This window comes from Copadichromis virginalis, linkage group LG17, assembly GCF_057382275.1.
Source record: "Copadichromis virginalis isolate Kocher_CV1m ecotype Utaka linkage group LG17, C_Virginalis_male_GT1.1, whole genome shotgun sequence".
NCBI classification, from domain to species: Eukaryota; Metazoa; Chordata; class Actinopteri; order Cichliformes; family Cichlidae; genus Copadichromis; species Copadichromis virginalis.
In genome coordinates, this window is record NC_140634.1 from 19,076,957 (window position 1) to 19,102,847 (window position 25,891).

The 25,891-nt window shown below is 40.6% G+C and overlaps 2 protein-coding genes across 2 annotated transcripts in view; one reads left to right on the top strand and one right to left on the bottom strand.

Moving 5' to 3' along the window:
• The first annotated feature begins 772 nt into the window (after positions 1-772).
• Positions 773-2,617, top strand: LOC146689309 (uncharacterized). The gene is made up of 4 exons (XM_085437483.1): positions 773-995; positions 1,179-1,329; positions 1,475-1,791; positions 2,000-2,617. Exons 1-4 carry the CDS (start codon positions 773-775, stop codon positions 2,353-2,355), a joined length of 1,047 nt encoding a protein of 348 aa, XP_085293609.1. The 3' UTR covers positions 2,356-2,617.
• A 747-nt stretch (positions 2,618-3,364) lies between these two features.
• The window catches only part of LOC146689310 (carboxypeptidase M-like), a 29,266-nt gene continuing 6,739 nt past the window's right edge, over positions 3,365-25,891 (bottom strand). Inside the window, exons 4-10 of the mRNA XM_085437135.1 lie at positions 15,106-15,278; positions 11,416-11,512; positions 11,238-11,343; positions 9,996-10,166; positions 7,470-7,622; positions 7,237-7,385; positions 3,365-6,976 (exon numbers count right to left, since the gene is read on the bottom strand). Coding sequence (XP_085293261.1) covers positions 6,707-6,976; positions 7,237-7,385; positions 7,470-7,622; positions 9,996-10,166; positions 11,238-11,343; positions 11,416-11,512; positions 15,106-15,278 — 1,119 coding nt within the window. The 3' untranslated portion in view covers positions 3,365-6,706. The remainder of the gene's footprint in view (positions 6,977-7,236; positions 7,386-7,469; positions 7,623-9,995; positions 10,167-11,237; positions 11,344-11,415; positions 11,513-15,105; positions 15,279-25,891) is intronic.

The following is a 25,891-nucleotide window of genomic DNA, read 5'->3' on the forward strand; positions in this document are numbered from 1 at the left end:
ATACATATTACAGAACTTAGAATGTATACAGAAATTCATGTTTTTTGCAATGATCGTTCAAAATTGGTTTACACTTGTAAATAAATACAGCAATATATCTGCAAAATTTGACCAAATTCACCACTCTTTTATACTATGCTCAACAATCAAAGATTAGCTCAAGTCTAGTTGAATAATGTTTTAAAAATGTGTTTTCCTTTAGTGTTAATCACAGTGATGTTATGAAGTAATGTATGAACCTGACGTATGATAATATTTATCTCTACAGAGGAAACATCCATCGAAGATTGAGCAGTACAATATCACTGTGGCATCAACATCTCGACAGCGAAAGACCACAGCCACACCAAACAAGCGCTCAGCAAATACGCAAGCCAAGTTACCAGACCCGATGTTGAGAGCTGCAAACAAACATGTTCCACAAGCAACTGTTGACAAGCTTGTCATCAATTTCATATGTGAGGGTCTACAGCCATTTGCAGTGGTAGAACAGCCATCTTTCAAAGAATTGGTTACCACATTACAACCTCAAGCCAAAGTCATCTCCAGACCCACTGTCCGTGCCAGAATCTGTGAAGCTGCTGATCACATGAAGATGACTTTGGTTGCAGCATTGGATAAAGTCAAATTTGTTGCTACCACTACTGATTGTTGGTCAGCTCATCAGAAAAGTTACCTTGGAGTCACATGCCATTGGATAGAGGAAGAGTCCCTGGAAAGAAGATCTGCAGCACTAGCATGCAAAAGATTGAGAGGGTCTCACACATTTGACATGCTTGCTGGTGCGCTTGATGATATCCATTGCCAATACAAGATTAGAGGCAAAGTTGTAAGAACCACAACTGATAGTGGATCCAACTTTGTCAAGGCCTTCCACATGTTTGGGGCACAAAATGATGCAGATGAAGCTGAAGATGAAGCAGACCCAGAAACTCTTGACCTGACTGACCATATTGACTACCATGAGGCAAGTGCAATTCTTGATGAAGACTCTGGTTTGGAGTATCAACTTCTGCCTCATCAGCGATGTGCATGTCACCTGCTAAACCTTGTGGCAACATCTGATGCTGCCCTAGCAGAGAGCATGAATGACACCTACAAGAGGCTCTCCCGTGCAACCTTTGCAAAATGCCAGGCCATTTGGAACAAAACTGGCTGATCTCATTTGGCTAATGAAGTGGTAGAGGACAAGTGTGAGCTACAGATCATTCGTCCCAATGCAACGCGATGGAATTCAACCTACCTTGCCATTGAAAGGAAAATACGCATCATTGATGAGAAGGGGGAAGATGCCACCAGGAGCATTTGTGAGGAGTTCAAGGTGAAAATGTGAGTAAAATTGGACACCTACCAATATGGTTGCAAATTTTGTGAATTTTCCTTAATGTATGGTTAAAAACGTGAGCAGACTCTTAATATTAAATCAGAAGATCCCTATTATAGTCATGGTGGGTTTTGTTGTTGTGTCTTACAGGTTGAGTCCTGCAGAAGTTGCATTCCTAAGGGAGTACTGTACCACCATGAAGCCACTGGTGAAAGCTTCAAACATCCTTCAGTCTGAGTCCACTTCCTTTATGGGATGGCTCCTGCCAGTAATCCAACAACTACTGTCCAAACTTAGCAGGCTGGAGACATCAAGCAAGACATGCGTGCCACTCATCAGAGCCCTGCAAAATGGCCTTCAAAAGCATTTTGGAGCGATGATGGAGGATCCAGAGTTGGCTGCAGCTGCAGTCCTCTTACCCAAGTTCAAGACTTCCTGGACTGACAGAGCAGATGTAATAGAGGCTGGTAAGGATTCATGTGATCCCATTTTTGTGTATTTTTACATTTGAACACATGCTTAAGTGAGTATTTCACCTAATACATTGTAAGTTATTGATGGTCTGTCCTGAATACTAAACAATCCTTTTTGAGAATTTGCCGATTTTAAATTTGTGTTCAGGAATAATCACTGAAATTTAAATAACAAAATTGTGTTATCTACTTGCAATTACAGCCTTGACATACATCAAACAACATCTTGAAACGACAGAGCATGAGAGTGAGGATCAGCAAAGAGAGTCATCTGATGAAGATGAATTCTTCTCCAGACCAATCTCCAGAAGGCTGCAAAGTGCAGTTGAGCTTGATGGTTATCTTGCTTGTGCCACAGACACCATGGAGCTGCTGCACTCCTTCTCAGCCATCAAAAACCTCTCTCTTAAACTGAACACAGCTCTGCCTGCTTCTGCTGCGTGTGAACGACTTTTTAGCTGTGCTGGTCTACTCTTCACTGCCAAACGAAGTCGGATTGCCTCTGTTAATTTAGAAAACCAGCTCTTGCTGAAACTGAACAAAAGGTTCAGAAAGTAAAGTGTGAAAGAAATGCTAAGAGTTTAAGACACTTACCTGCCTGTTGTTCAGTGTATGGGGAAAAGTTTAAATGGTTCTACGCATGTTCAGAAACATTTTTGTCATTGTTTTAACAAACAAAATTCCTTCTTTTATATCTACATTTATTTACAAAACAAGTTACCTTTCTATACCTTGTTCATCTGAAAAATGTGCTTTGAACATAAATATTTATACTGGTGAATCGAGTTGAATGCCTGCTATTGACAACAGAATAAAACATCAGTCTGTTAAAAAGTAATTAATACTCTGAGTAGTTTTTGAGAACAGTACTTTGTACTTTTACTCAAGTATTTTTTTAACACCAGTACTTTTACTTGTAATTGAGTACAATTTAACCAGTGTAACAGTACTTGTACTTGAGTACAAATTTTGAGTACTCTTTCCACCTCTGCTACCTGGTATATAATGTTGTGCTACGTGATTGCTAGCGACACAGCTATGTTAGCATAACATTGGCACAGTGAAGCTGGAAACTTTTTTTCCACTCGATAAAAGTTAACGTGAGGGATTCTGGTGGTCAGGGACAAATGCAATCGCATAGCAGGATGCTATACACGGGGCAAACTTCAGTCAGGAGAACAACTAAGATTATTCATCCACAATACGAGGTTAGTTATTAATATACTACAACGACATGGAAATAGAACAGCTGCGAGAGAATTCAACATTAATGAATCAATGTTACGGAAGTGGAGGAAGAGCAGGTTTTGGCTTTCCTTATATTTCAAAAGTGCTTCATCTCTTTGCTATGACTGTCGCCCGGCATAATTTGCAGATGATAATGGTTTTAGCCGCTGCAATGCTTTCGACCAAAACAGGCGCAGCTTGATGACATCATCAACATGCGCTATCGCGATAGAGTCAAAATCTCTATCGTTGGCCAAATTTATATAGTTTCTATCGTATATCGCTTATATCGCCCACCCTGTGTTAAAAAAACTTTAATAATCTCAAATGTTTTATATTTCAGTCTTACAGTTTTCATAAAATCATTAAAATATTTATTTAAGTTTATTTATTATCCACTTCCTGGCTTCCATACAGATTAAAAAAGAGAACGAAGATGATAAGAATAAAACTAGCAGATGACGTAAAAACCATTTCCATCAAGAACAAGTTTGAACAAGTTTGCTTCAGGTCGGCTTTGAGACAGAATTTACTTTTTAATTTTATTGAAACAGAAGAAAAAAAAAAAAAAGTGACCGAAGCCTGCAGTCACAACACTCCCAACATGGCACAGAGGACTGTTATAAAGCATGTTTAATATAAAACAGTACAAAAGTGAGAAAAAAGAAGACATTTGGCAGGAATAATGTTTAAATCTGGGGGAAAAAAACTTGCAGAAGGATGCTGAGTTTGTGTCCTGAGGGTGGGTACAAGGACTCGGAGCTGCTCTGTGTGGAGTTTAAATCGATTTACAGTCTTTGTTGTGTCACAGACTGTATATAAATATATAAATTTAAACGGTGTACAGATACTGTATGTGCTGAGGCTGATGGTTCAGGTTTAAATCCTGGGGTTTTAGATAGAACTCTGGGTCCCAACCTTCTAATATTTATATTAGAAAGCAACATAATTTGGTTGCTTTAGGGATACAAACAGGAAGTGTAATGTTTGGGCTAAAGTCTGAGCCATGTTATGCTGTATTTTTTGAAATTTGGGCCATCAAAAATGTGCCAAATTAGCTTTTAACACTTCCTGTTTGCAGTGCTGTCATGGCTGTGAGCACAAGTATCTCGGGTTTACTCTGATCCAGAAGAAAATCTAAAATGTGGATTATTTTAAGGCAAATTCTGCATTTATAAGGAGTATCGTTTTTTCTTTCATTTGCTAGAGGATTTCTTCATTTTTGCTTACTGTGTGTTATGAGTCGGAGAAGGACAGCTTTATGGAAGCAGTGCTGCAAATATAATCGCCAACTGTGTCACTGAGCAGCCAAATCAGCATCACTAACCTCCTGTTGGTTTTCAAAGAGGACAACTGTTATAAGTCTTTATGTCTTTATGTAAAATAAACCTCATCATAACTGACACAGTAAGAGAATTTGAAGTTGACAGATTTGCTGCGCATTGGCTCCACCAGGTGGTGCTTTTGAATTGTTTGCACTTCAGGTTATACTTTGTACTTCGTCCACCTAACTCTTCATCTAATCTCTTAATCTAATATTAAAACAAATAAATAAATTAAATAATACACGATAAATAAAAGAAATAAAGAGGCCAGTGGAATAAGCATAAAACTAATAGAATTGAATTTGAATTGTTTTACATATATTATAAATCATCTTGTGACATCTTAATTTTGCTTTGGTAACAATGAATGGAATAAGCAGAAAAAAATGAAAACAGCCTGACCATCTGAGTAATGCGCAGCGTCACTGGAAACACTTCAGCACACAAAATCATCATTTCCACACTGCCATGTCCTGAACACTGCCCCCTTTCTAAAAACAGCATTTAGTCCCTGCAAGTGCTAATTTTAAAGTGCCCCTGCACCTCCTCGTATATAAAATTACAGTCACATACAAAATAAAAATCACATCTTACCAGAGAGGTTGAATCCTCCTGCTTTGTTCTGCTGTGTAAATGTTAATTGTTAAAAAAAAAAAAACAGAAAGCTGCCATTTGAATAAATCTACATTTAAAAGCTGTTTATTCCTGTTGAAGTGCAGGAAATATTTTTTGCTACTCTGTCTTCTTTTCAAAATCTTAATAAAAACACCCATTTCTCTTTAATCCCATCTCACTGAACAATTAGCCTTCATAAGATTTTTTTTACTATTTTCTCAATTATTATTAAGGCAATAAAAAAGATACTTACAGATATTTATTACTCGTTTAAAACATCCTTGAGGTGTGAAAACTGTGTAAATCTGTGCAAGTGCTTGCTTTGATATGAACAACAACATATGAACTGAAAGCTCAGCTGCATTACTCAAAGTAAGGCAACCGAAAGTATAAAACTGAAGAAACTATTGTGCCTTGTTAGCTGCATTTTAGAATCTTCCAAGATGAACCATAAACTGTTCCAAAAGGTCTAGTTATTTTTTATATTAAATGTGAAATGATTGTGTTTTTAATGACCAAGCTAAGTCAGCTATCTGAGGGGCGCATTCACTTCTGGCTAGACAGTTAGCTATTAGCTTTTAGGGTTGTAACAGTGGTGCAAACAGAGATGTTACTAATGGCATGGTGGTTAAAGTGCCAGTTAGCCATGAAATTGTTATTTTGGGATTTTTCATATATTAAATTTCCATATACCTGAAAGCTGTAGTCAATCTGATATGCCTTGAACAGTACTTCAAGATATCTACAAAAGCACTGAAAAGGAAAACACAAATAACAGTCAGCACTTTGAAACATAGCTTAGCACCCATATTCAAGTTTTGTGTGACATTTTTGATATGTGGTGTTTTTAGGGTTGAGTGAATAAGGCCTGTGTAAAGAGGTTTATGCTGCTGCACCAAAAACCTCCTTACAATTGCATTGGTCTTCCATAGCTTGCGTGAAAGATGACAATTTGTCTGCAAACAATTGCCAACTACTCTGTGAGCAAACTGTTAACAATGTGACACACACTTGGTAGTTGCTGAATGTTTGCAGACCATTTGGTGTCCTCCATGAAAAATACAGGTGACCATGTCAAATACAAATCAAAGCAATATCAAGGAGAGTTTTTTTTATACAGCCCTCTTTTTGGAACCAATGTGACTGCCAGCAACATGCAGAAACTGCTTGCCAGCCAATCATGGAATACACATTTTCCCTTTGCGTACAATAGCAGACAAGTTATGTGCGTATAATGCACGTGAATAGCTAAGTGATGATTCATGCCATTGTACACTTTGTAAGGAAAAGCTATGTATAATAAGGGGCCTTGAGGCACCACCCATTAGTGATCTTAACAAAGCAGCCATTTGGGTTGTTTGGGTCTTTGGTTAAAATTTGTGCTAGCATATAACATAAAGGCTCATATAAGTTTTTAACTTCTAGTCTGGTCCTCATTCTACTGCTACATGTGAAAATGTCTTTTGCAAATGTTTCCTGTTATCCATATCAGAAGTATGTAACTTCTATGCTTATGAACCTGGGTGCTCCACTTTAGCTCTGACCATCACAGTATTCTCCACTAAATTTCATCTCATGGTTTCATGGTCTCAGATTTGTTTGGGGCAACAAAGCTTGCAGGAATTGTCAAACTCCTGCTCCATGTGTCTCCTCAGAAGGCTGCAGTTGACATTGTGTCACAGTTTTGATGTACGTGTTTGGTTTGATGTCGATAGGAACTGAACCTGGCTGGCAATTTCACTTCAGTCGATCAGGGATCGCAGCACTGCCGCCATGCTGAGCCCTATAGCCAGGCTGCTCCACGTGGGCCTGTTCATGGCTCCGCCCGCCTTCTGTTGTAAAGTGTAGTTACAGGTAGGGGTGGCATCAGTTTGGGTAGTGCTACCCACAGTCCGTCTAGTCGTTCGGGCTATGCGTCGTAACAGGAAGTCGTGTTTAAGGGCAGAGTATTGATCCGGACCATACGGGACACTGAGAGTCTTTGTCAAAACCTTGTGACCTGGATATGTTACCTACAATAAAAGATATGGGAGAGCAGGACATACATTATGCATGCTTCCTTGGCAATATCATTAGAAACACAGTATACATTTTCATTGCTATGCAGATGATACCCAGCTTTATTTATGTATGCCCAACCTTAAGTACACCCTGCTTTATTGTGTTTTTAGTTTTTACTCTAACATGACCATAACTCACAAAACAAACATCATGTGGCAGTGAATGTTTATTTAGGTTGAAGAATAAGCTGCACTGGGCTGTAAAGTCTTACTGTGAATGTGTAGTTCCCAGGTAGCAGCAGACGGTAGTATTCCCCATGTTGATTGGTTCTGAATGGACATATATTCCTGCGACCTCTGACCTCCACCACTGCATTCTCCACTGGCTCGCCTGAACCATCAAACACTTGACCTTTGACACCTGAACACCACATACCGGGTTATTATCAAGTACTGATACTGCTTCAATAGAGACAGGTGGACTCAAAGACAGAGACATACTGACCCAGGTGGACTTGCTGGACGTAGGCCAGCAGAGCCTTTTTATTGTCGTTCCACAAAGCAGGAAGCTCTCTGGCTGGAGGATACTTGCAGCAGGACAGTTCCAGAGTGATCTCCAAACACTGCCCCCACACATAGTTGTAATCCTGCATCCCACCTGATGCACACATTCAAACACATTCAGGTCCACACTGATGCTGAGACTAAGCTGCAGCAGCACAGATGGTCAGATGTTACTCTTACAAATATTTCACTGACCATTTTAAACATCAGTTAATACGTTTGGTCCATGAACTGTCAGAAGATTAAGGAAATTCAAAATCTTTTTAAATGTGATTCTAAAAGGCATTTGATCTTTATGTCTTAATTTTGAGTAACCTCAGATAAGCTGTCTATTGGAGTAGTCCTGATTGAATAACCAGGTTTTCATGACTGTAAAACAGGATCCCTGTCAGTTTCTAATGAATGTGCACAACAAGAGTCAAATCTCCATTGTGACCATCAAATGAACCCCTCGAGCCGTGCACAGTTCCCACATACGTGATAAGGTTACTGCGATCAGGTTTCTGCAGGATGACACCAGAGCGGGCTGCACGGGCGCTGAGCGCTCAGCAGCTCCTCATCGAGTTTCTGTCGTTAGAAACTCTCTCCAAATATGAGGAGATTATTTTTCAATGAAGATTATGTTTGAAAAATCGCAGGAAGTTCTTTTTTAGTTGTGAGAGATGCATTCTGGGTTGTTCCTAGTCTTAAAGCTGCTTAGCTAGGGGATTTTTCTTTTATTATATGGTGACTCGGCGTATTTGTTTGGTCTTGTTTAACCTGCAGTAGTTTCCAAAGGTTCTGGTAACGAGTTTCAAATTCATGACAATTAAAGAAAAAAAAAGTTTCTCTACTGCTGAAATTAAGCATGAAGTTTGTCACAGATTAAGAGCTCAAAAACAGTCTACCAAAAGTTTCATGTGAGGCAATATATGAGTTTATCCAAGATTTAAGAGGATTTATTTTAGAAGTGATTCTTTATGTGTCACTCAGAGATGTTAATGCCAGGGACTTTCTTCTCCTTTGAGGTATTAGAAAATTTTAGGGAAGCTAAAGTGATGAGTGCAAGAGTATTTCCTGTCCTGTAGTTTTGCTGGGATGCTTGTCCTCCACTTTCACAATAAACCTCACATTCCCACTATCTTGGAATATTTTTACAGCTTACACTGTAAAAATATTCCAAGATAGCATTTAAAGTTGAAATTCACCCAACTTTCCAAGCAACACAAGCAATGAATGTCTTGCTTTATTAAAACAGGAAAAAAGCTGCTTTGCTCAGGTTTTCAGTTTGATCAAACAACTGCAATAGAAAATTAAAGAAATTGGCTATTATTTCTTTTCAAGATAACTCAAAGAGTGAAGTTGGAGAACCTGTAAAAGCTTTGTACAGTCATGACTTTTTGCACTGTGAAAAAACAAGTGCACTCTGTGATTCAGCAGCTTGTAAAGCTGTTTTGTGGCAAAAGTTTGAAGTAATGGTTCTCTGTATGACTTTATCAGACTCTGTCATTACTATAGATACATTTTGGTCCACACTTCTTTACAGCGTTGCTTAGGTTCATTCATTTGCAGCCTTCATGTGTGCATAGGTCTTTGAAGGCCCCACCACAGCACCTGAGTCAAGCTGAGGTCTGGACTTTGACTGGACCATTGCAGCACTTTGATTATTATCATTATTATCATTATTTTTTTGTCATTCTGATTGGAGATTTGCTGCTGTTCTTTGGATAATTATCCTGTTGATCCAATTTGGGGAAAAGTTGATGGTCGAGTCAGTGACTGCAAGGTGCCCAAACCATCATTCTTCCACCACTGCGCTGACAGCTGGTATGAGGTGTTCAGTTTGTGCATCATGGATAAACATTTCCACTTTGTTACAGTCTTGTGTCTTGTTCAGATGATACTTTCCAAACTTTAACCTTTATCATGCTAACTGAGGCCTGTAGGATCTGAGATGGCGTGGGTGGGTTTTACACGGTCTTAACTTCTTTACTTCTGAGAGGAATTAAAGAGTAAATACAAAAATATGGGGTAAATCTGATCAGACGTCCACTTCTGGGGAGAATGTGGTACTGAATTAACACAAACCTGAATTTTCCAGACCTGCAACCTGCAAAAACTTTAGCTCTTTGGTGCTTATTCGCAGATGATCAGGTAATAAAGTCGATTTGATTATCAGCACCTGGCTGCTACTTACAGTAATAATTCCTATTGGCGCAGTGAGGATGCACTTAATTTTTCACAGGACTGCACTTCAATATAAATAAATCATGGAGCAAAGGTAGTAGTGGTTATTGTAGTGGTTTTTCTACAATGCTAATCAGAAGCTAATCTTCTGTATGTTCTCTATAGTATCACAAATCCCTGTGTGATCATTTTGCTATCCTTCTCTAAACACTTCAGTAGTAAATGAACTATTTGACAGAACCAGATGAATGTTTCCTGTTTCCAGTCTCTCTGTAAGCTAAGCTTAGCCAAACTCACTGACCTTCCAGACGATACCACTGGAATCCGTTGGTGATGCCCTCCAGGAACGGCCTGCTGTCCATACAGAAGTTACCTCGGTACATGGAGGCGTGATTGTGGGAGTACTCCTTAGCCAGGTGAACAAACACGTCATTATCAGGAGCGATGCTAGCCCCGCCCACCAGTTCACTACCTGTTTAAATGATGAGAGCAAAAGCCTATGATTGGTGGTGATTATTTGAGCTTTAGAATTATTTTGTTTCCAGTAGCACTTCCTGTTGCCTTTTCCTGAAGTTTTCCCCAAGTTTTTCTGTGTGTGAGTTTGCAGGCTGGTAAAGTTAAGGCAGTAACTCTGACTAAATGACTGTTTTTAATCGAATAGTTCTACTGAGCAGTTATAAATCTGATTATCTCGATTAACACACTTCCTTTTCTGCATTTTGAAGTCAAAACAACAAATTCAAACAATACAAATACAAAACAAACAGGCTTTAAGCCATAGCGTTATGTGTTCCCACATAAACATCTGAAGTACAGGACTTAAAGAGTTTTAGCCGTTCAAATAAGAGATTATGAGAAGCTAGATTTATTCAAACTCAAAATCTCTTTTCTTTCTTTTTCAGAACAAGAGAATGAGCTTTTTATGAGCCGCACATTTTTTTTCTGCAGCTTATCCGAGTCCTGAAAGTATCCTAGTGCCTAAAATACCTCAACTGACTCCTCCAACAGGTTTTTAAAGCTCAGGTGTTTTATTAGATTTTTATTATTATTATTTCAGATAAAGGGAGAATGGCAAACAAATATTTTATTTCATGCTGAAAACTGGTGTTTAATATTCCTGTGAATATACCTTCTGGTCTAAGCCTTCCCTAATGATTGAGCGCTCCCTTTCTCTGCATTTGTAGTTTCTTTCTTTCTGTCAGTACCGTGAGCCCGTGGCCATGAGGTAACAAACTGTTAAATTAATATCTTTTCTTATTATTATTCCAGCTCTATTATCTTTGAAAATTATAAATATTCCACATCTAGCACATGACAGAAAGCTATGCTCTTCTGTAGAGGTGCACTCATCACACATTCTCTGTACTTGTATATTTGTCTGGTGGGTCTGAGGGCCTATTTCCTGCTTTGCACTTTCCATTTCACATGCTGATATGAAGCAAATAAGAAGCTCCAAAAACATTCTACAAAGATCCACAAAAACACGACTGTGGGACTGTTGTGGACGACCAGTTAAAGTCAGACTGCTGGATCTGCCGCTTACCGCCATTGCTGTTGTCATAGGGGTAACTGGCCACCACAGCGCCTCCATGAAGGTTTGCAGAGAGAACAAAACTCTCCGTCCTCAACCAGCCAATCACTGCTTGGACCTGAAACACATGATAGCATCCTGATGACAGAGGAAACTTAAAAACGCTGTCTCGTTCCAAAGCAAAACCAACCTCAGCTTCCCTTCTCTCCTCAAAGAGCTGCTGACTTTGGAGACCAGCGAAAGCATCCGGGAAGTCCCTGTTCAGATCAATGCCGTTGCCGTTGTACCTGACGGAGAAAAACGGTCACATCACGCATGAAAATGCTGTTTTCATTTCTGTATCAGGTCAGAGCACACAGCCTTCTTGGGTGGACTTCCCCCCTTGCCTGCGCAATTACAGTGAAATCAGGAGGGGTGTGACTTCACCTCTTAGTGCTAATCATAGTTTACCTCTTATATTTCTTGTCTATTTAAAAAACAAACTTTGAAAACTTTTTAAAACTTACAGTAAATTATAAGTCATTTAGTGCTGCTAAGGCTCCCTTGAGCAAGGCACACGTGTTAAAAATAGTTTCCATGATACTCTGAGTGTGCAGGATGAGAGTGTCTCTATTTAAAGAGCAGCTGCTGAGACACAAAATGATTTCTGTGCACAGACAGGCTGCCATCAGTTCCCTGTTAATTACTGACGATAAGAGATCACAAATATCTTTTTCATTGCGATCAGGCTGTTCTTGTCACTGCCATCTTCTGCTGCTGTTTTCAGACATTTACAGAAGGATCTGATTTTGTCAAGTTTATTTGAACACTACACAAAGGAAATCCAAACTCACAAACATCCTGTGTTCTACTGGGATTTGTTATATTTCAGATCAGAGCGAGGGCCGTCGAGGGGATCTCGATCGCATGACCCAATGACATCACGAGTCATGATTGACCTCACAGGACTCTAACGGAACTCAGAGCACTGACTTATTTAGAATCACATTTCTCTCACATCACAATTTGTCATTGTGCTGTCCCTTATTTTCTGTCATATCAATGGTGGAAGTTCATATTAGACGGGGCGATCGTGGCTCAAGAGTTGGGCGTTCGTCTTGTAATCGGAAGGTTGCCGGTTCGAGCCCGGCTCCGACAGTCTCGGTTGTTGTGTCCTTGGGCAAGACACTTCACCCGTTGCCTACTGGTGGTGGTCAGAGGGCCCGGTGGCGCCAGTGTCTGGCAGCTCTGTCAGTGCGCCCCAGGGTGGCTGTGGCTACAATGTAGCTTCACCATCACGAATGGGTGAATGACTGAATGTCGTGTAAAGCACTTTGGGGTCCATAGGGACTAAGTAAAGCGCTATACAAATACAGGCCATTTACCATGATAAGTTGGGGTTTGCATAATACATTTTTTTTTCTTTTGGCTCTGTATGATGTCGCATATTTATACTGAGGTTTGTGACAATAACTAGTTACTCTCGCCCGTCTTTCTCAAACCTAACTGCTTGCGGCCCCTCTCTAAACCTGTTTCTGCTTGAGGTTTCTTCCTGTTAAAAAAAACGTTTTTCCTTCCCACTGTTGCCAAAGTAAGACAAATGTACAAATACATTATAGAGCCTCTAATTTGTCACTTAGCACTAATTAGCAGATATTAGCTGCTTTGTTTATATTGTTGATATTGCATCTGCACAGTTTAGTTTAGCTAGCATTAGTGATAGGTTAGCACTAAAACCCCAAATGGTCACTTCTCACAAAAACCAACATGGAAGCAACAAAAATGCCAAAGAGTCTGAAACCAGTCGGTGATGTCACTGTGGTCGTGCCGATCATTTATTTACTGACTATAGTTTCAGACCGTGGATGAGCGAAGTAGTTGCACTGAGGCTCAGTATGAGATAAAAAAGGATTATTTTGATCTGTCAATCATGTAAAGCCGCTGTAGTGAAGTCCAAGAGTAGAAATATGTACCTTTTATCATAAAAGGCCTGCTCTGAGTGTCTTATGTCCAAATAATGATCCAATTCTTCTTTGAAATCTCAAAAGTGAACTTCTTCTCTCGTCTACTTGAACTCTAGAAGAAAAGTAATTCATCCAATGGGACGACCCAAATCTTCTGGCACCTTTCTGTAGGAATTAGTGCCAGCATATTAAAACAAGACTTCACCATCTCATTTGTCATCTCACTCACTTTCATGTGCTTAAGTGAAATGTTTCCTTATAAGGTTTGGAAAGCAGTGACCCCAAAGAGACCACACACACACACACACACACACACACACACACACACACACACACACACACACACACACACACACACACACGGACTAAACCTATATGGGAGGCAAGTCCACATAATGAGACTGTTCCCACAAGCAGTTACTGCAGACATGAGTCTACTGTAAACAGAATATACGAAGACGACGAAACAATCATAATTAGATGCTTACAGAGTATAATTGTGTGTGCATGTGTGTGATATAGATCTACAGTGTGTGTGTGTGTTTCTCTTGCCAATCAAAGTATTTTGGGTGCAGCAATGTAGTTTAGGCTTTACAAAACAAACAAGCTGTGACTGCAAGATTATGTCTGTGTGTCAACTTGGCATTTAATCTCTCTCACTCACACGCACACACACACACACACACACACACACACACACACGCACACACATGCAAAATTATTCTTTGCAAAAGCCTCTAAAAATATGAAATAAGACAGCCTCTCATAAGTCACCATAGTCACGGGCTATTTCAGTTTGGAATCTGGCATTATTCGTTTGGACTACAAACCTAATCAACTGGAGATGGTGCAGGAAAACAACAGGATGTCCTGAAACACAGTGCACATCGTGGTGACAGGTGGTGTTCCTGCACTCAATGCTCCGCTGCTGATTGAGGAAGAAAACTGCAACTGCAGATCTGTTGATACCAGACTTGGAATGTCTCCATGTGTCTGTGGATGAGACGACTCCCGGCTGTGGAAGTGCATATAAAAACAGACTGCCTTTCAAGATACGCTGTTACAGCTTCCCAGAATCACAGTGACAGAAGATGGCCAGAGGCCAGGTCAGTCGCTGGGCAGCCTTTACTTTACAGGGGACAGTATTATATTTCCTACATATTCATTTTGTTTTGTGCAGTAAAAACAAGTGCAAGCTGTGCCTTTTAAAATCTGAAATCCATTTTAATATATCTGACATGATTTTGGGTGCAGTTATTTTTGTTTATGTGGCATTAATTTTACTGTATAGTAAATTTCTAAAATTTTTAATATTAAACTTTTTTTTTCTAACTTCAGTGATATTTCTTAATCTAAGCCCTTTTTAGCGTGCTGTCAGTACTTTAATTACAGAAGAGGATCTGTATACTTTGTCCAGCAATGCTTTTAGCCAGCAGCAATGTTTTTCCCGCAGCAGGCAGCGGCTTTCAGTTGTCGAGGCTCTAAAAAGCCACCGTACGTGACCTGCTGAGCAGCCAACAGCAGGGTACATCAAAGACGAGCAGGTGAACACAGCAGAGCATTTAGCAGCTACAGAAGCAGATATGTCCCTCAGGAGGGAGTCATGCATATTGCATGAGCATGCAGCAAATAAAGCTCTGAGTCCTCAACAACGGCTCATTTGTTCTCTTGTACAATTTCACTTCCTACTGTTTCACTTAAGAGGTTAGTTCATGCCTTTGAGTTCATCATTAGGGGTTTTTGCTAAAATACACACTGCACACAGAGAGCAACACAATCAACAGTGTTCAATCTCTCTTTTAGTTCTGTTTTTGGTCTCCACTTCCCAGTCAGGAAACGTCTGTTTGCCGTCTTAATGTTTTACTAGCTGCTGATGAGCACAGGGTGTGCCGCAGGTCTCTCAGAACTTAAAACAGAGGTAAAGCTGTTTGCGTTACCTGCCCTGGCTGTTGTAGCAGTCCTTGTCTGCTACGTCAAAGCCGTCTGGGTTCATCGTCGGCAGGATGTGGATGCGTGTGCTGTTCAGCAACCGCAAGGACCATGTTTCGTTGCTACGGTAACTGCGCACCAGCTCATCTATTAGTTGAAGGAGCAGCACTCGGCCAAGAACCTGAAAGCACACGAATACAAACACGCAGAAAGAAATTTAGGTAAAAACAAATGTTGTGATGGAATTTACGGCTTGTCCTCACACATAAGTCATAAGTGAACAGCACAAAGTTTAGATTATGCATTATGCAAGATTCATATTTAGGAAAATGGGTGAACAGATGTTAGTGCAGGTATGGTCAGCCAACTGTGAAGTAATCACTTCCACCTTCCGCCAATATAACATAATGTCTTTCCACCATAACGAAAGACATTATGTTATTCACCTCCCACATGCAGCTGGCCATTCCCATGGCTTATCGTAGAGCTAAAACACCCGTCAAGGTCAGTCCTCCTAAATACTCCACTGTGACTAACCTTTGACTAACACACGAAAAACATGACTACATATGAAAAAGAGTAGAAAAGATGATGTTTCCAGGGTTAATCTGAGTATCTGAATGGGTTAATGAATAGAATAGAATAGAATAGAATAGAATAATCCTTTAATTGTCCCACAAGGGGAAATTTGGTTGTATCAGCAGCAAAAACACACATATACAAACAGAACAGAACACATTTTTTTTACATATTTACATCATGGACAATAGTTACCAAAGCAGAGTACTGTACAGTTATTAAAAATAGAGTACAGATAAGTGGCAAACCCAGGTTGTAGTGTGCAAACAGAGCAGGATACTGAAAGATGTTTAAATAGTTAAGAATATTTAGAATAATTAGAAAAGTGCAGGTTGTGTATTGTACCTGTGCATTAAAAAGTAGACATGTAACTTCCAATAAGTTAGTGCATAGATAACCTGAGAAAAGTAATATGCAAGTTATAACAGTAGAAGTTGTTACAGCACTGATGTAAACATCTATGTTTGTTGGGAGCAGTTCTGATTGTACAGTCTGACAGCTGCAGGGAGGAAGGACCTGCGGAAACGCTCCTTCATGCACCGAGGATGCAGCAGTCTGTCACTGAAGGAGCTCTGCAGCTCAGCAACATTTAAATGCATAGGGTGGGAGGCTCTGTCCATCAGAGAAGTTATTTTGGCCAGAGTCCTTCTGTTTCCCACCACCTGCACTGGATCCAGGGTGGATCCCAGAACAGAGCTGGCCTTCTTAATGAGTTTATCCAACCTCTTCCTCTCAGCTGTCGATAAACTGCTGCTCCAACATACAACACTGTAAAAAATGACGGATACCACCACAGAGTCATAGAAGGTCTTTAAAAGCACTCCCTGGACTCCAAATGACCTCAGCCGCCTCAGCAGGTAGAGTCTACTCTGACCCTTCCTGTAAAGAGCATCAGTGTTGTGGCTCCAGCCCAGTTTATTATGAACGTCAAGTTTACGCCAAGTTTACGGCTGTCCAGGGTCCATTTTGGCTTAATGGATGGTTCGCAAAGTTTGCAGTGAAAACCGCAGTGAAGTCAATAATAATTACAGGGGTGGGATTAAATAAGTGTATACTTCTTCCCACTCCCTTTCAACATGTAAATTAATCAGAATGTTTTTTTGTATGTAATTTGTATAGTATATTTTTTTTCTCTCATTTCTTTTCTAAATGTACTTGTATATTGTTCACATGTTGAAATAAATTACCAATCAATCAATCAATCAATCAATCAATCAATCAATCAATCAATCAATCAATCAATCAATCAATCAATAAATATTCCAATCAGTTCAGCTTTCCTTTAGTGATATGTGTGGAAACTTTAAGTATTTCCAGGTGAGGACATTAAGTTTAGTTGCAAAATTGGAAATGTGCTTTCAGTATAGTGACAGCAGACTCAGTTAACGTGGATAACTACGGAGCCCCGCAGGGGACATGGGAGAAAAAAAAATTAAGACGGACTTTTGCGAGATCTCGCAAAACAAACTCAGGATCTCGCAAAACAAACTCGGGATCTCGCAAAAGTTTTAAAGTTTAAAAGTTTTAAACTGGTATCACATGGAAGTACAGGCAGACACAGTCTAAGTTATTTTCAGTTGTTAGCTCTTCAATAATTATATAAATTTCTTTAACACGAAGAAATGTTTATTTTCATTGTTTAACAGCTTTAGTTATTTTTTTTTATTTAGAGTGGTTTATTTTTCCTAAACTTTACAGTGCATTGCTTTCACTTTATTAGGCTAAAAGTTTAACATTTAATTTCACTCCACCATTCTTTGTTTTCTGTGTGTTGACCTTGCATGTTCCTGCCTGAAGAAAACAGCGGGGGAGGAAGTGATGTCGTGAGTCAGCGAGGAATTGAAATGGAATCCAGGGACGAGTCACGATGAGGCATTTTTTCCGGATACAGGCGGCTTATTGGATGATGAAAAACATCTTTGTGAATGAATGAGAGCCTTGGGAGTGGGAATGACAGAAGGCTGGGAAAGGTGTGTATCCACATCATCTCACTCACACACACACACACACACACACACACACACACACACACACACACACACACACACACACACACACACACGTCAGGACTAGCGCTGCCTCCAGCCATCATATTGCTTTCCTTCATCAAACTCCCTCCATCTTTTGTCTCTGTTGCGATCACACGAAAACACACATTTTTATTTTTGCATTTTTATACTGTGATTTATCTTTTTACTTTATATCAGCTGAACATCACTGACACCCTCTGTTAGGTTAGGCAACTGTTCCTTCATCAGGGTCGGCGTGGAGCCAGTTTTCAGTGCGGGCAATTTCATCCACCAACACTTTTTTCATGGTCGAAGAAATTCGATATCTACTGTTAGCTCTGGCTTTACTGTGTTTTGTACAATCAACATGTTCCTTATCAGTCTCTACAGCACTCCTAACTCGAGGATAATTGGCCTTGGAAGAGCTGCTCTTTGCTGCTCTTCTTTCTGTGCTAAATGGCGCTAAAAAGTCAGAAAGCAGAAACCATCACATAGCAGCTGCTGATTCAAGCACTCAGGAGGCCCAGGTCAGTCTCCACAGAGAGGAGGGGACGCCCTGCAGCTGTGAGCAGCCACGCCTCAAACAGCAACTGTTGGTGCTATATAAATAAAACTGAACTGAACTGAACAACCAAATGGAAGAACGTCAGCAAGACCAAGGAGCTGGTGGTGGACTTCAGAAGGGGTCAGCACAGAGACTACAAGCCCATTATCATCAATGGAGCTCCAGTGGAGAGGGTGCAGTCCTTCAAGTATCTTGGTGTCCACATCTCCTCAGACCTGACATGGGCTGCCCACATTCAGGTCCAGACCAAAAAGGCTAGGCAGCGCCTGTATCACCTACGACAACTGAGGAAGTTCAGGGTCTCTCCAAAGATCCTCAGGATTTTCTATACAGGCGCTGTGGAGAGCATCCTCACACAGAACATGACATCGTGGTTTGGGAACAGCTGTGTGAAGGACCAAAAAGCTCTCCAGAGAGTGATCCGTACAGCAGAACGCTGCTGCAGGATTGCTCTCCCCCCGCTTCAGGACACCTACACCAGGAGATGCCGGACTAGAGCAGCGCAGATACTGAAGGACCCGTTCCATCCTGGCAACAAACTGTTCCAACTTCTGCAATCTGGTAGAAGGTTCCACATCTTCCGGGCAAGGACAGAGAGACTCAAGAGGAGCTTCTATCCCCAAGCCATCCGTGCCCTAAACACACACACCCGCCCTCTCACATCATCTATAATTGACTGAGACAGGACTCTTCCAGACACTAAACCAAGGCACAATGTACATTTCAATTCCTTTAATTTTAAATATGTTTATATTGTCTATCCTGTAAAATAGTCAGATGTCTATTCATATTAATGTACAGAATTCACCTGCTTGCTGCTACTACTGCACATTCACCCAGTGTATATACTATATGTGTATATATACATACACGATGGATGGGTGGCAAACCTGGAGGATCTTGTGCCTGGCGGGACTGTCTATCGAGGACGCTGAGGATATTTACCTATTCGGAACCATGATAACAGGGTTCTTGCTGATCGGAGCTGGCTTGGCCCTGACTTATCGGAGAAATAAGAGAGCGGAACCAGCTGTTCAAACCCCCCCTAAGCTGACCGCTGGAATTGAAGCGATGGGACGAGGCGCGGCCTCCCACACCGAACGCAGCATGGTTAACACCTTGGAGACGCTTACAGCTGCCGTGAAGACTCAAACTAACACCATTGAGCGTATGATGGGATACATCAGAGAGGGGCCTGCTCACAATAACACCCTTGAGCGAAAGTTGGATAACATCGCAGAACGGCTCACTGCAGCTGTGGGGTCTCAGAACCAAAAGAATGACAACACCACGGAACAGAAGCTTGATACCATCATGGGGAGGCTCGCAGCGCTCCAACGGGAAATCGAGGCCCCAGTGTCAGAGTGCTAAATTCGCTGCTCGCATAAAGGAGAAATCAACAATATTCTACATTTGGACACCACGGCGCCAGCTGCTCAGGCCCAAGGCTGGAGCCCACCAAAACAACTCCCTGATAACGACTGTGTGATGACTATTCTTCCCATCCCATGAAGGACACCTGGATCGGCTGGAGGACTGTTTACTTAGCCTGATACAGCGAAGGACACTGTCTCAGCTGAACTATGGACACGCACACACATACACTTACACTGATAAGCACGCACTCATCCCCCTCCCTTCCAAACGCCTTCGATGCTTGTTCCTGCGGGGGAAGGCAGCGGGTCTGCGTGCCGCGCTGAAATGGTAGCATGGTGCAGGACGACTGCTGTGTTCCTTCGAATCACCCCCCACCCCCCTATCCATCCCCTGTGGCTTGTCATGTGCTCTGATGTTGTGATGTGGACATTAATGTGCTCTCTGTGCAGAGGAGTTTTTTTTTGTTTCCTGTTCTCATGCTGTCCTCCCATAGGTTGCCCAGCGTGTGAAGAGGTCTCTTTTTTTTTCCTCTTGTACTTTTCCCAATGTTGTGTAATTTTTTCAGTGTTATTCTCCCAACGCTGCCGATCTCCGACTGTATTCCCTTGTGTTGTCTTGTTGTTGTGTGTGTAAGTCGGGGGGGGGTCCTATTCCTCTGTGGGGCAACCTGCATATGGCCAATAAAGCATTCATTCATTCATTCATTCATTCATTCATATATATATATATATATATATATATATATATATATATAATGTTCTTCCTCTACACCCCCCCCCCCAATTTTTGCACATGTCGAGGAGCGTGTCAGACTACATTTCACTGTGTGTTATACTTGTATAACTATGCATGTGACAAATAATAAAGAACCTTGAACCTTGATATCGGCAGTTGACAGCGGATCTACTCTAGATTGTGTTTCTTGGGCTTCACTTGAGCAGTTTTGCATGTTTCACAGTTCCCTTCACATTCTGTCTTAAATAGGCTGTGTTTAAATGAACGCCCCTTGAAGTTTTATTCTCTCCCTATGACATCATCCAGATCCATGAGTAGAAAAAACATCTGAAATGAAGCAGTGTGAGGCTTGAGCTTTTGGCTTACACACACTGACCTCATTATTTGAAACTCTGCCCCCCCATATCTCTGCAGTTTAGAAAATGGGAAATAAGGGCAGTGATTTACTGAACTAGGTAAATGTAAAGGAAAATATCCCAAGTAAGTATATGCTTTAAAAAAGTCAAAGGTAGGTCCAATCTAATTACTGATATCTTCAAATCCAGCAGCCATTACTGGATAAAACCAAAACATATGGTGGTGTTTGCCACCCATACAGTCCATGTGTCACTGAACAATTCCTCCAACAAGTTTAGATAACAAGATTAAAGCCGTCCAGCCGTGTTTATGTGACCTAATGTTGAGTGAAGCTGAGGTGAACCGCAGTGTTTGTCTACAACTTGCAGCTGAGCTTCCCTGGAAGACAAGAGGAACATGAACACCTGAGGCAAATTCATCAGGATTCATCCTTCAGGGAACAGAAATGTCCAAAATCACACAGACATCGATTCAAGAGTAGAAATCACATTTGAGGAAAGAAACGTGAACTCTTAGTGACACTTTAGGAAAATACTTTCACTTTAAAATCAGGATCTATCCCCTGGGGAACATGAACATCTGTGCAAAAGCTGTTGAGTCATTTAGGATACGACAGATATTGTCATTAAAAGAGTCAAAAAATAGAATTAGAATAACAAACAGGCTTCCAAGTGAATCCAAAGAAAGGTCAGTGCAGCACACTCAGTGTACGAGGTTAATGTGTGAAAGGAGGAAGTGCCTCCTGTTTAAATTTTTATTATTGTCCTTCAGGCAAAGTTTAAAGACGCTGAAAGTTCTCTGTTTGATTTAGTGTTACTAAACATTTCTAACACGCAAGACTGCATTCCTGCTGCTGACATGATTCTGCCATGCCATGATGGCTGTTTGTATTTTGCACATCTGAGCATCGATGACAGAAACATCCTCTGACCTCTTGCTCGCTCACTCAGAGTTTCTGTCATGCGGTGGATATACGATGGATGTTCTTTGCTTCCTGCACTGCAAACTGTACTAAACAACTGTTTCCAACTTAAAGCACACTTAAAATACGTGAAAAAGAAAGTACACCCTCTTTCACTTTAAGCCCTCGGTTAATAGTGATTGAAAATGTGACGTCACTCAGGGGTAAAACCGCAAAGAATTCTGGGAACTCGTGGCAAGAGGTACTAGCGCACGCAGGCTTTCAATTGAAATCAGTTATACAGCGATAAAAAGAAACACAAAAAATGTCAAGAAGCTGTTGTATTATTAACTGCAATAGCCGGTCGCATGACAGCCACGGGAAGCCGACGGGTAAAGAGATCGGTTGTTATCGGATTACGTCGTTGAAGAGAAATTGTTCGAGCCATGTTTCCGAAGTAACAAAGAGGCGACGGGTGGCCTGGATTGCAGCCATTCAAAGACTAAATATAACGTCTCAGAACACTCCAGCTCACAGGTTAGTCTGCTCCAAGCATTTACACGAAGGTCAGTGTTTTTTAGTAGTTAATGCGTCATTTTTCTTAACATAATTGGTGATATAGGTTACAAGCAAGTCTGGCGCTGAGCAGAAATTGTCGAGCTATGCTCCTTTGTTTATTGTGCATAAATAGTAAATTGTCCTGACACAATATTGCGTTTCGCTTCTGTTATTATGGTACATTGATAAAAACATATACTTTTATTCACAGGATAAAACAGTTGTTTTGTATCACTAATTGCCCAGTACGATTACAGCATACAATATTATTGTCACTGCTACATTTCTGTGATGGGTACCAGAAATTATTTCTACTACTAATTAATTACCGTTGAGCTCAAAGGTCCTATTAATAAACGGTTAACGAATGTGTATTTATGAAGACGATTTGTGAGACTGGTAAACTTACCTTTGTTCGTACGATGGTCTTTACTTTCTACACGGTGCATTTCAAGGTCCTGTACCCATCCGTCGGTAAACTGTACCTGGGCTTGTTGCAGTGACCTGAAGTTACTAAACTTCACGAGTGTATGCACTCACTCCAAGAACCGTATAATTATAAATATGAGCGTGGTGAAGTTGGGCAGCACGCTAACGTATTTTGTCCCTCTGTGTGCTCGTAAGGGTCTGACCCTTTCACTGGTTAGATTTTTTTCCTCGTATCTTTTCTTTGACTTTTCATTAAGTCTGTCTTTGTACGGACCGGCATTGTTCTCCTTCGTTTTGTACACACCTTTTTGGGGGGCAAAGAAAAAGCAAGAATTTATTGGAACCGAAGAATGAACGTTTTGCGGTGCTGCAAATGCTTGCATTTGATGCAGGTACTTGGATTGTTTTGCCACGAGTTACCGGCATGCAATGCGCGAAAGTCACGTCACGTGGTCTGTCAATCTCTATAAAAACAGTCATCTGGTCCTTAAGTCTATCATTCTACACCTCAAAGATCAGACAGTGCAACGCTCAGAGATACTGCAACAAACTCCAAGAGCTCCACCTCAGACTCTAAAGGCCTCAGTTAGCATGCTAAATGTTAAAGTTCATGATAACACAAGTTAGAAACAAACTGAGCAAGTATGTTTTGTTTGGAAGGGTTGCAGAAGAAAGCCTCTTCTCTCTAAAACAAACATGAAAGCACGGCTTTGGTGTGGAAAAACACATCAGGACAAACTGCAACACTTCTAAGTGGAAATCTTTGTCCATGATGCAAATCACCCGAGGAAGCAAAACACCTCATACCAGTTCTCAGCACGGTAGTGTGGGGATGATTTGGGCACCTTACAGTCATTGAGTGGACCGTAAACTCGTATAGCAAAGTATTCTAGAGTCAGTGTGAGACCCACAGCAGTCAGCAGTTATTATTGCTAAAAGCGTCTCAACAAGGTGCAGGATGTAATTTGTTTCTCACACACTGATTCTGCATTGTAGTTTAGTTTTGTTGAATAAATGATGACTCAATGTAAAATGTTGGGTTGTTGCTAATCTGAGGTTGCTTTTAAATAACTTCATATTTACACTTTTAATATAATTTTCTCCTCCTGTGCGTTTCCTTTTAGCTCTATAACGTGTTTTTGTTGTTGTTGTTGTTGTTGTTTTTGTACACATTTTGCATCAAATACACTAAATATGTAATAATAAATATGTTTCATTTTCAGAATGCTTCAACCTGCCCCTGTGCTATGTGATACAGAAATTAGCTGGAAGTCAGTGTGGGGAAAATAAAGATGCGATAAAATGAAGATACAATAAAATTTGTCTGTCTGCCTGATCAAGCAAGTCAGAGTTTCTCAATGTTAATCAGTAGAAGCTGTGGCAGAAAGCATGGGAGCCTCACAGGAAATATACTCTAGTCAGAAACTCCTGAGTACTCACAGACAGTGCACGCTACACGACACCTTTTCAGCATTCCCATTCGCCACCCTGCTGTTTCCATGTGTATGTATGGGGCCGTATTCCTCTGAGCCGATATACTCCACTGGTTCTGTTTGTGCGTGTGTGTCCAGGCGTAACGTGTCTATTTAAGGACACTTCCATTGACTTTCACACACATTTGCAGTGTGATCAGCTGTCCACTGTCACCATGGCAACCTGACACTGGTCAAACGTTTTAGTCTGGTTTTTAAGGACATTCATGCAGACTCAATTTGTCTCATCCCAATGGAATTATTAGACTATTAAATGATGGTTGTAATTACATTGTGTTATTAGAATAACCTTTGTGTTAACAGTTTGAATGTCTTCTGTGTTCTGTTCAGTCAGAACAAGTTCAGAACAAAACTTGTTCTGACTGGAATAAACAGAGCTTGTCTATTTGTTGATTAGTGGTGCCACAGATTTCATCACACTGATGACCTAACTCTGGCTGAATGTGCTGTGTAACACCGCAGATCAAGCAAATCAGTTTCCTCTAAGAACAAAAGTTTGAAACTTTTGCACAAAATCTGAGAATTGTCAGGTTAAAAATGCAGATAAGGTGTTTTAGTTTGTAAAAATGTCTCTCAAAGGTCAAACACTCAAATACTGCATACTGTCAATAAGAATAAAAGCTAACTGAATTACCTGTGTACTCTTGCGAAGAAGCAAATAAAATAAAAAGTCAACTGTAATTTTTTTTATCTGCAGAACTGCACAGATTAAAGGTCTCAGTGCCCTGCTGAGCTTTTCATCTGTACACTTCTACATGGGAGCAGCAAGGCAAGGCAAGTTTATTTCACAATTCAACAACAAGGTGATTCAAAGTGCTTTACAGAGACATTAAAAACAAAAACAAATAAAAAGCATGATTTAAAATTGATTAAAAAAAACAAAAAAAACCCAGCGTCAACTCTTCTCAGTTTTTAGGTGGTAGAATCTGGTATTAGGTACTGTTTTAGCACTACTGGGGTTCCAAGTGAGCTGAGTTGGGCCAAAGATGTGATGTCAACACACCACTGATGAGCCAAAGAGTGACATCACTGGATGATCATGAAAGTGACTCCTTCACGTCATGGCACAATTTTCATTTTGAACCATTCCTTGATCGTGACTAGATGTCAAAAAAGACTACCAGGTCAATGTCAAAGTGTTTGCTGGGTTTAATAAGAAACGTTTAAAGAAATATAAAATATTATATTAAAGTTTCCTTAAACCACTTCTGTCTGTGCTCAAAGAGCTGTGCGACCAAAAATCCTGCATAATGCTGTTTTCCTGTTTAGGTTGTTGCTAGACTGAATCACCTGAGGGATGCTGTGCTGTGATTAGCTTAGATGTTGTTTGCTGCACTTCACTCTCTCCTGATTCGAGTTTGGTGTGATCAATCCACCTGTGCATACAGTTGTAATTATGAGTGTTGCTTTGTGATGTGGTTAAAAGGAGGTTGTTCATGCTTGTTTTGTGGTCAGAAGAAGTGAAGCATCATATAGGGTTTTTTTTTCCTCTAAACATCCACCAGGTCATTGAGACGCCGACTAAGGGTGGAGTTGGGTTTTGGCCTCATCCTAAATGAGCAAATCTTCAAAAACTTGAAAATGCCATCTTTTAGATCATGTGTGTTACATGGCGTGACAGACACAAGCCACACCTCCAATCCATTTCTGTTATAAAACGGATGAGTGAGGCATTCAAAGTCAACTAACTGTCAAATCCTTATGTTCTCTATACTATGAGCTTCATTCAGATGTACAATAGCCATTCATATACATATAATAAGAGACACTTTTTTCCATTACAGCTATTCC

Excerpts from the sequence above, each read along its gene's own strand:
- LOC146689309 (XM_085437483.1), top strand. The coding sequence starts at position 773 with ATGCTTGCTGGTGCGCTTGATGATATCCATTGCCAATACAAGATTAGA. Across the intron at positions 996-1,178 it reads AATTCTTGATGAAGACTCTG|TGGTAGAGGACAAGTGTGAG; the intron begins GTTTGGAGTATC and ends TGGCTAATGAAG. Across the intron at positions 1,792-1,999 it reads AGCAGATGTAATAGAGGCTG|CCTTGACATACATCAAACAA; the intron begins GTAAGGATTCAT and ends TTGCAATTACAG.